General features: G+C 42.2%; 1 protein-coding gene across 5 annotated transcripts in view; it reads left to right on the top strand.

Annotated features, from left to right (window-relative positions):
* Positions 1-10000, top strand: part of crebbpa (CREB binding protein a) — a 92624-nt gene that overhangs the window by 21445 nt on the left and 61179 nt on the right. For all 5 annotated transcript variants that reach the window (XM_061769449.1, XM_061769448.1, XM_061769447.1 and 2 more), the window contains exon 2: positions 2681-3375. In XM_061769449.1, coding sequence (XP_061625433.1) covers positions 2681-3375 — 695 coding nt within the window. The remainder of the gene's footprint in view (positions 1-2680; positions 3376-10000) is intronic.

Below are 10000 nucleotides of genomic sequence, written 5' to 3'. Positions count from 1 at the left end.
TGCGTTGGAAATAAGTAAAAGGAGAACAATAATAGAAATTTCCTCGTGGCGCTTAATGAACGTCCTGTCTTCCGTTCCCCTTCTCCTTGAGTTGCATGTGGTCTTACCCAACCAAAACACTGCTTTGCATTTTTGGTCCACAGCCAAAGAGCCTGCAGGCAACCTTTCAGAGAGTGTGTATCTCTGTTCAGAAACCAATGCTGTGCCAGGGATCCATGTGTCTACTGGCTTAAAGGGAAGGGCTGAAACAAATGAGTGAGGAAAAGATTTATGGTGCCTTTAGGCTTTAAACAAGCTTCTTCCACAATCAGGAACAAGACTAGTAGGCTGAGTGTCCTCATTAAATGTTGGATTCTTGTTTGAATATCAGTGAAGACAGCTAATAGTGGCAAATGGGAGGGTCACGGGGTGAGATCTTGCGTGGAGCCCCAGATCTAGTGACATTATCAGTAGTCTTGTTTGTCTTCCATTTTCTAATAATTGCTCCCACAGTTGTCTACACACCAAGCTGCTTACCTATTGGAGATTCAGTCTTCCCAGCCTGGTGCAGGTCTATAATTTTGTTTCTGGTGTCCTTTGACAGCTCTTTGGTCTTGGCCCTAGTGGAGTTTGGAGTGTGACTGTTTGAGGTTGTGGACAGGTGTCTTTTATACTGATGAGTTCAAACAGGTGGCATTAATACAGGGAACGAGTGGAGGACAGAGGAGTCTCTTAAAGAAGTAGTTACAGGTCTGTGAGATCCATAAATCTTGCTTGTTTGTAGGTGACCAAATCCTTATTTTCCACCATAATTTGCAAAAATAAATTATTTAAAAATCAGATGTGATTTTCTGGATTAATTTTTTTCTCATTTTGTCTCTCATAGGTGAGGTATACCTATGATGAAAATTACAGGCCTCTCTCATCTTTTTAATTGGGAGAACATGCGCAATTGGTGGCTGACTAAATACTTTTTTGCCCCACTGTAGTTTTCATTGTCCCACATGGATTAAATCCACAAAAGCTTTGTCCCAACTTTTTCCCCCGCCATCTTCCAGCAAAAAGTGCGCTCGTTAGTGGACATGAAATCTGTTTTTTGTATTTTTTTAAACGTTTAAACGTTTAGCAGATTTTGTGCCGTGTTTCAAACATTTTATCCATTATAAACTTCAGCTTTACTATTGTCTGCTATGCTGTATTGTGGTAAAGGTGTCTACCACTACTCATGTATCAGATTCGGATTCCGGAAACTTCATTTATCAGTCATAGTTAAATTACAGCCACCTACAGTGCTCAACATAATGTGTACACCCCCTTTGAAAGTTAAACTTTTTGTCTCTTTGTCAGGGAACAAGATTTTAATAATAATAAATTCACCTGTGTTTGAGTTCTTGTAGATTAGGATTTTCTTCTGTTTCATTGTGGCATACTAATTTTTGCAGATTTCAATCAATTTGTTTAGAAAAAGTACATTTGTATCTGCACGTTGACCAATCTCATTTTCAATCAATGGTGCACATTTGCGGAAGTATTTTGTATTGTATATATCCGACGTTAAGCCTTTTTGAGTGGTGGCCCGAAGTTATGGTGGCCATGTCAAAACTTGTATTGGCTTTCTCATGATATATGTTACATTTAAAAAAACTAAAAAAAAATTCTGAGACAAACAGAACAGTCTGGTTGCGATTCAATGCCCTGGGAATGAAATGACCTGGATGAATGAGAATTTTCACAGGCAGGTAATCCTAACTGACCTAAAACAGGAAAGGTTTAGTCTGTTTTCATGTCAGGAAAAAAAGTGTCTTTTTATACAGTCAATTACTTTATCTGCTGTTCCTGCTGTGTGTTGCTGTGTGTGGAGCAGTGTGTTGCGAGGGTATGAGGGTAGTTAGTTTTGTTGTGCGCTTAGTTTTACAGTAAACTACAACTGCGGTGTCAATAGCTTAAAGCATGCTCATGGAGGGCAGATTAACCTTCTACAGGCTGCAAAGTACGAGGGGCTGTATGACGCTAGCTGCGTTTGCTTCGGCTACCGTCTTGAGGCTAACCCGAATTCGTGCTTGTTTATCTACTCAGGCGGTGCAAGTCACTGTTTCTCCTTGCGTCATCACACCATCCTGTCTTTGACGGGGTGATTCAAGAATTTCAGACCTTTACTGAAAATGCAGTATCGGGCCCTTTTCGGCGGGCGAAAATCTTCGGTGACTTGAAAATTTGTACTGGCCCGAGCGGCCCACTGTCTATACGTGGTGGTCGGACACAGTGGCGTGGTGGCCCTGGGCCACCGTTAATGTCAGACCCTGTATAGGCCATAGAAAATGTTGATTTTGAAAGGAAATGTCCACTACTACTTGAGGTGTGGTGATTATTTCCCCAATTGGAAAAAAACACTCCAAAATTAGAGTGGAGCCTAATTGACGGAATATCTATGTATTATGAGTATAAATGTGTCATAAATTGAATCAAAAACTGGTTTTCCCTGCACCCATGTAGGATTGATGTGTTCCTGTTTAATGAAATATGAAATTGTTTTTAAAGTAGCAAAAGTATAGACAGATTTACAATCATTTTCTATTGGTTGTCATTTAAGAATGTATGTTTCTTATTCAGTAAATACTATACGAATACTACTAAATAACGCATTTATATTTTCAGCTAATGTTCATGCTAATGAAATTCCTCTCTTTCAATTCTATTCAAGATCTTGGATCACCGTCTTGGGATGATTTAGAAAATGACCTTCCAGATGAGTTGATTCCGAATGGTGGAGACCTGAGCCTCATGGGTGTGATGCCTACAAATGGCGGAACAGCACCTGGGAATGGTGTGCCTGGTGGTACCACTGTGGTCCCAGATGCTGCTGCAAAACACAAGCAGCTCTCAGAGCTTCTACGAGCTGGTAGTACCTCCACCATCACAGGTGTAGGGCTGAGCTCCGGAAGCCCTCAGCCCGGAAGTATGGGTCCTCAGCTTGGCACACCTTTGGGAAAGAGCCCCCTCAGCCAAGGCTCCCCTAACAGTCACCCATCTCCTCAAGCCCAAAAAGCAGGAACACCAACTGGAGTACCAGGACAGAACAACAACAGTGCTGCAACATTGAGTCTGAACAACCCAGGCTTCAATCAGCCCTTGATGAATAATAGCCAGGGTCATTCTGGGCTGTTAGTGCAGGGTGGGCAGCCCCAACCTGGGCAGGTCATGAATGGGGGTCTTGGGCCTGGTGCTGGAAGAGGGCGAGGAGCAGGGGTCGTCGGCATGCAGTACCAGGGGCAAACGATGCAAGGAGCGGCATCAGGAGCCGGCAGTGCTTTGGCAGACACTCTGACCCAGGGAGGGCAGCAGATGGGTGCACATGCTACGCTCACTGCAGCACAGCAAGCAACTAACATTAACAAGGTAAGTTGTACCCCTATGTATTTCAAAAGCATTTTTGTGCTGTCTTGAGCCTAGACTTGCATTTTAATTGGCCCATGTCCACGATATGCACTTTTGTATGAATGCTTAATTTCCTTTTCTAAAACGTTTTTGCTTAAAAGAACTAAGCGGATGAGGTTGGATAGTGGATGCCATTTGTAAACAGTAATTTTCCTTCGCCGTTAGCCCATGATGTGCATGTTTTCCAGGGTAATGGCTTTCTGAGTGTGTTAATACATTTTCTTCAGAGTTCATCCAGGTTTGACATTGACGTACAGTGGGTACGGAAAGTATTCAGACCCCCTAAAATTTTTCACTTTATACTGCAGCAATTTGCGAAAATCATTTTAGTTCATTTTTTCCTCATTAATGTACTCACAGCAATTGACAGAAAGAAACAGAATTGTTGAAATTTTTGCAGATTTATTAAAAAAGAAAAACAGAAATATCACACAGCCACAAGTATTCAAACCCTTTGCTCAGTATTTAGTAGAAGCACCCTTTTGCGCTAATACAGCCATGAGTCTTTTTGGGAATGAATGATTTTTTACACCTAGATTTGGGGATCCTCTGCCATTCCTCCTTGCAGATCCTCTCCAGTTCTGTCAGGTTGGATGGTGAACGTTGGTGGACAGTCATTTTCAGGTCTCTCCAGAGATGTTCAATTGGGTTTAAATCAGGGCTCTGGCTGGGCCATTCAATAACAGTCACAGAGTTGTTCTGAAGCCACTCCCTTGTTATTTTAGTTGTGTCCTTAGGGTCATTGTCTTGTTGGAAGGTGAACTTTCAGCCCAGTCTGTGGTCCTGAGCACTCTGGAGAAGGTTTATGTCTAGGATATCTCTGTACTTGGCCGCATTCATCTTTCTTTCGATTACATCCGGTCGTCCTGTCCCTGCAGCTGAAAAATACCCCCAGAGCATGATGCTGCGACCACCGTCCTTCACTGTTGGGACTGTATAGGACAGTGCTTGGTTTTCTCCACACATACCGCTTAGAATTAAGGCCAAAAAGTTCTATCTTGGTCTCATCAGACCAGATAATCTTATTTCTCACCGTCTTGGAGTCGTTCAGGTGGTATTGTTTTTTTTTTTTTTTTTAGCAAACCCCATGCGGGCTTTCATGTGTCTTGCAGTGAGGAGAGGCTTCCGTCCGGCCACTCTGCCAAAAAGCCCCGACTGCTGGAGGGCTGCAGTGATGGTGACTTTCTAGAACGTTCTCCCATCTCCCGACTGCATCTGTGGAGCTCAGCCACAGTGATCTTTGGGTTCTTTTTTTACTTCTCTCACCCAGGCTCTTCTTCCCCGATTGCTCAGTTTGGCCTGACGGCCAGCTCTAGGAAGGGTTCTGGTCGTCCCCAATGTCTTCCATTTAAAGATGATGGAGGCCACTGTGCTCTTAGGAACCTTAATTGCAGCAGAATCTTTTTTGTAACCTTGGCCAGATCTGTGCCTTGCCACAATTCTGTCTCCGAGCTCTTCTGGCAGTTCTTTTGACCTCATGATTCTCATTTGCTCTAACATGCACTGTGAGCTGTAAAGTCTTATATAGACAGGTGTGTGGCTTTCCTAATCAAGTCCAATCAGTATAATCAAACACAGCCGGACTCCAATGAAGGTGTAGAACCATCTCAAGGATGATCAGAAGAAATGGACAGCACCAGAGTTAAATATGTGAGTGTCACTGCAAAGGCTCTGAATACTTATGGCTGTGTGATATTTGAGTTTTTCTTTTTTAATAAATCTGAAAAAATTCAAAATACAAAAAGTCAATATGGGGTGTTGCCTGTACATTGAGGAAAAAATGAACTTAAATTATTTTAGCAAATGGCTGCAATATAACAGAGGGAAAAATTTAAGGTGGTCTGAATACTTTCCGTACCCACTGTCCCATTTATTTCACATAAGGAAAGCATTAACGCCTGACAACTTTAGGTGTTGAATCAATTAGTCGACGCATCAACTTTATCACTGCACATTTACGATTATAGCTTTAAATTGAGTAATCTGTAAAATTTCTGCATAAATTGGTCATAAAATGTAGTCTGAAATCACAAGTGTAAAGAGTGTGCTTAAATTAATACCACACAATTATATTTTTTTTTCATATTTTTATAGTGTGTAACAAACATTCACAGAACAGGGACAAAAAAGTAAGTGAACCTTTGGATTTGATAACTGGTTGACCTTCCTTTGGCAGCAATAACCTCAACCAGACATATCCTGTAGTTGCAGATCAGACCTGCACGACGATCAGGATGAATTTTGAATGAGACCTCTTTACAAAACAGTAGCATTTCAGCAAGATTTCTGCGATGTCCGGTGTGAATAGCTGTCTTGAGGTCATGCCACAGCATTTCAATCAGGTTGGGGTCACGACTTTGACTGGGCCAATCCAGAACATGTATTTTATTCTTCTGAAGCCATTCTGTTGTTGATTTGCTTCTGTGTTTTGGCTTATTGTCCTTTGCAAAACCCATCCGCTTTTGAGTTTCAACTGTTGGACAGATGGCTTCAACTTCTGGAAAATATCTTGATAAACTTGTGAATTCATTTTTCTATCTATTCAGTTTTCTGTTTTTCATTTTTCTACCATGCTTCACTGTTGGGATAACGTTTTGACGTTGGTGTGTTGTGCCATTTTTCCTCCACACATGGCATTGTGTTCCTCCCAAACGATTCAACTTCAATTTCATCTTTCCACAGAATACTTTCCCACTAGTGTTGTGGAACATCAAAGTGCTGCTAAGCAAACTTCAAACGTCCAGCAAAAGCTTTCCTCCCCGGTGTCCTCCGATGAACCCCATTCTTTGTTTATAGAAGCTATGGTGTCTTGATCGTCCATATTTCACTGTTTTTTTTGTTGTTGTTGTTTTTTTTTAAATTGGTAAAAACCGAATTGCGCTTGGAACGCCACTTTTTCATCACCAAAATTTACATATGCCCCCCATGTCTTGGTCTGACGTCAGTGGCAGAAGTGGAGACTAAATTCACCGTATAGCCGGTGTGGAAAAAGGTATGTACTATACTATAAACTGGCAGTATATATCGTAGCCGTCGGGCAGAATTTCCCCACCTCCAAAATGACAACTTTTTAGAAAAAAAAAACACAGACAGCTTGCTTGAGTTTCCAAACATCGCTTTGTTCAAGTTGGTATTATATCTTATTGCTATCATATACTGTTGCACTCGCACATGAACAACAGCTAGCACCCCAAAATTTAATAGCTAATATAATATGCTAAAAAATTACAAATTTATTAGGGTGTCATTTTAAACACGGCGGCAGCCCCAGATGTCCTTGTCACTCGCTCAAGCCAAGCAATCATATATCACTGCACTCGCTCACATAAGCACAACAGCTGAAGCACCCCAAAATAATGTTCAATCGCAAATTTTTATACTGTATATCCTATAGTTTATTTAGCTTTTATATTGATATTTGTCTGTCTTTTCTAGCAACGCAACCGTAATTTCAAACCTCTGTATGTGTTACGCATATTGAAGAATTCACAACAAAAGTACCTTGTACCTTAATATGCTAAAAAATTGCCAATATATTATGCAGTCATTGAATGTGAGTGCGAATGGTTGTTTGTTTTTATGTGCCCTGCGATTAGCTGGCGACCAGCTCATGGTGTACCCTGCCTCTGGCCCAGAGTCAGCTGGGATAGGGTCCAGCACGCCTGTGACCCTTGTGAGGATAAGCAGTATGGAAAATGGATGGATGGATGATTAAAATGAAAATGGATGGATGGATGATTAAAATGATGTGAACACGTCATGATGATCCAGCCTTGCATTTCAAAGTCCAGCCTTGCATACTTTACAAGCCGTTCACATTGTGATCAGCCGAGCCCTATGACCGTTCAAAAAGCCTTTTAATATGGCAAAAAAATCAGTTATCGTCCAAAACCCTTTTTCACGCGTTCAAGCCTGATAAAATATTACAAACATGCGTGTCTGCCGTGTTGACAGCCACCTGTGCCCATCTAAGTCTGTGGAGACATGACACCATCACATACAAAAAAATTATAAAAGCTAACGTCTGTGTTACGTCAGCTCACAAAACCCGTGAATATATGTGGAAATGAATCACCTACTTTAGGTGGCTGCTCTCTGCAAGGAGGCATTACACCAGGGGTGCCCAAAGCTTTTTGCCCCAAGATCTACTTTTCAAGCAGCCAACCTCCCGCGATCTACCTTTTTTTTGGGGGGGTGGGGCCGCGACCATGTCTCCGGTTTGAGAGCGCAGAGCGCTACCAGCGAGCTAAAATTCTGATGACAGCTCAGCACCAATGTTTTTGTACCTTGCATCACCGCATGAGCCAAACAACATAATTAACAATGTAAATTTGTTGTCATTACCTGAGTTTACTCTGATGACTTGCACTGAAGTGAATCAGCCACGGATGCATAGTCCGGACAGTAGCTGCTGACAGCCAGCCTCAAGCACACTTCCAAATGTTCATCAGTTAGGGTGGAACAGTACTTGGACTTAATGATCTTCATGTGGGAAAAGGCTGACTCACATAAATAAATGGAGCTGAATAATTCAGTCAAAAAGGTAGCACAGTTCCTCATGTTGGGGTACTTTAGCTCTGTGAGTAAGTTCCAAAACTGTCCATGAGCTCTGGACTTCAGCTCAATGTCTGGTTGTAGGGTAACAATCTCATCTTCCACTCCAGAAGAGTTCAGGGGAAACAGTGTTGCAATTTTTGATGCGAGTGAATCAACCTCAGCATCTTCCCGAAAAGGATAGCACCTGAATGTGGGGACTGGCTTGAGCAAAGAAAAGTCTTGAAAGCGTTTGTCAAACTCTGACAGACAATTGTCAATCAGTTCTGTGTAGCGTGTACTGTCAAGTTACACATAGGCCTTCCCTTGCATCTCCAGCTCTGATGCCAGGTTCTGAAATTTTGCCAAATCATGATGCTGGAGCTTTGAGGAGAGATGTTGCATCTTTCGTTTGAAAGACTTAACTGAGCTGATCATATTGATCACTGTTTTGTCTTTTCCTTGCAGCTCTAGATTAAGGTCATTCAACATGTTTTTCAGATCGGTTAAAAATGCCAAGTCTAACAGCCACTGACCGTCATTTAGTTGCTTGTATTCTGCATGTCCAGCTACACGGAAAAACTCCTTAATCTCCGGACAGAGCTCTCGAAATCTTTGCAGGAATTTCCCATGACTAAGCCATCTCACGTCAGTGTGTAGCAACAACTCAGCGTGGTCGCACTCAGCCATCTCCAAATGTGCGCGGAATAACCGTCTTTGAAGAGATGTGGCTCCAATAGAACAGGCGATCTTCGTTGCTACGTCCATGATCTCTTTCATGTTGAGCATTTTAGCGCATAATGCTTGTTGGTGGGTTATGCAATGGTAATTCAGGAAGTCTGGGAAAGCATCATCCTGCCTGCCTAAATCCATTCATGCGGCCAACCATTGCGGGTGCTCCATCCGTGGTGATAGACACCAATTTGTACACAGAGAGCTGGGTTTTTTAATGACTGAAATATGTCCTCTCCTCGCGTCTGTTCTTTCATGGGCAGTACTGTTAATAGCCGCTCTTTTGCCGCAATATCACTAAACACCATACGAATGAAAATGCACATCTGGGCTGTGTCACTCACGTCCGTAGAGTCGTCCAAGTGCAGTGAGAAACACTCACAATCTCTGATGTTCTTTCACATTTGCTGGGTTAAATCCTCAGCCATGGCTTCACACCACCGTGTAACTGTACTTCTTGACAGCTGGAGAGCTTTGATCGAAGACATTTCTGCCTTATTTTTGAAGTCCCAGAACAATCTTTTACCATCTGTCCTTCTTGGAAGGACTTCTTGTTCTGAACGATGACGCGACTCACCCGGAACGATGCTTCGGGATGTATGATAGGTTGATGTCTTTTTTTAATTTTTTTATTTTTAATTTTTTTGGTCACGCAATGTCATGCGATCTACCAATACTTCGCGATCGACGCTTTGAGCACCCCTGCATTCCACGATTGATGTAAACAAAACAAGCCGACTTTTTTATCTAACTTTACTATTCTCACTCGTTATTGTCTTAAATATCCAGAATTGGTTAGGGTTAGGGTTAGGTGACAGTTATGCCCCAGGCTTGCTTGTGAGCCAACCAAGTATGTTAAGTAGTATGGCTAAAACAGCTGGGGTTCTGGCGCTGACATCACAGGCTCGAGCAGGGTTTGGACTGAAATGAGGGCGGGCTAAGATCTGCTAAAAAACATCTTTATTGGGGGGAATATTTTCTGCAGACCATGTTTTTAAGTCCAACTGACTGACACTCAACTGACACGCTAGCGTTCCCTTTTACCTCATTGAGCATTCTGCGCTGTGCTCTTGCAGTAATCTTTACAGGACGGCCATTCCTTGGAAGAGAATCAACATTCCTCAACTTTATGCATTTATAGACAGTTTTTGTAAGACCCAGTACACACACAAAAACATTCGGCCTAGTTTTGTGCCGATTTTGCCCCTTCCTGACCAAGCACATCAAACACCAGGCAATCTTAATTCTTACAAGATTATCCTAAGATTGTCCTTTGGTCAGATGTTTAAGAGTGGATTCATCCCGATTTTAGGTCCGAAAC

The sequence above is a fragment of the Phyllopteryx taeniolatus genome, chromosome 4, assembly GCF_024500385.1.
Source record: "Phyllopteryx taeniolatus isolate TA_2022b chromosome 4, UOR_Ptae_1.2, whole genome shotgun sequence".
Classification (NCBI taxonomy): Eukaryota; Metazoa; Chordata; class Actinopteri; order Syngnathiformes; family Syngnathidae; genus Phyllopteryx; species Phyllopteryx taeniolatus.
This window is presented reverse-complemented; position numbering and strand designations above follow the sequence as displayed.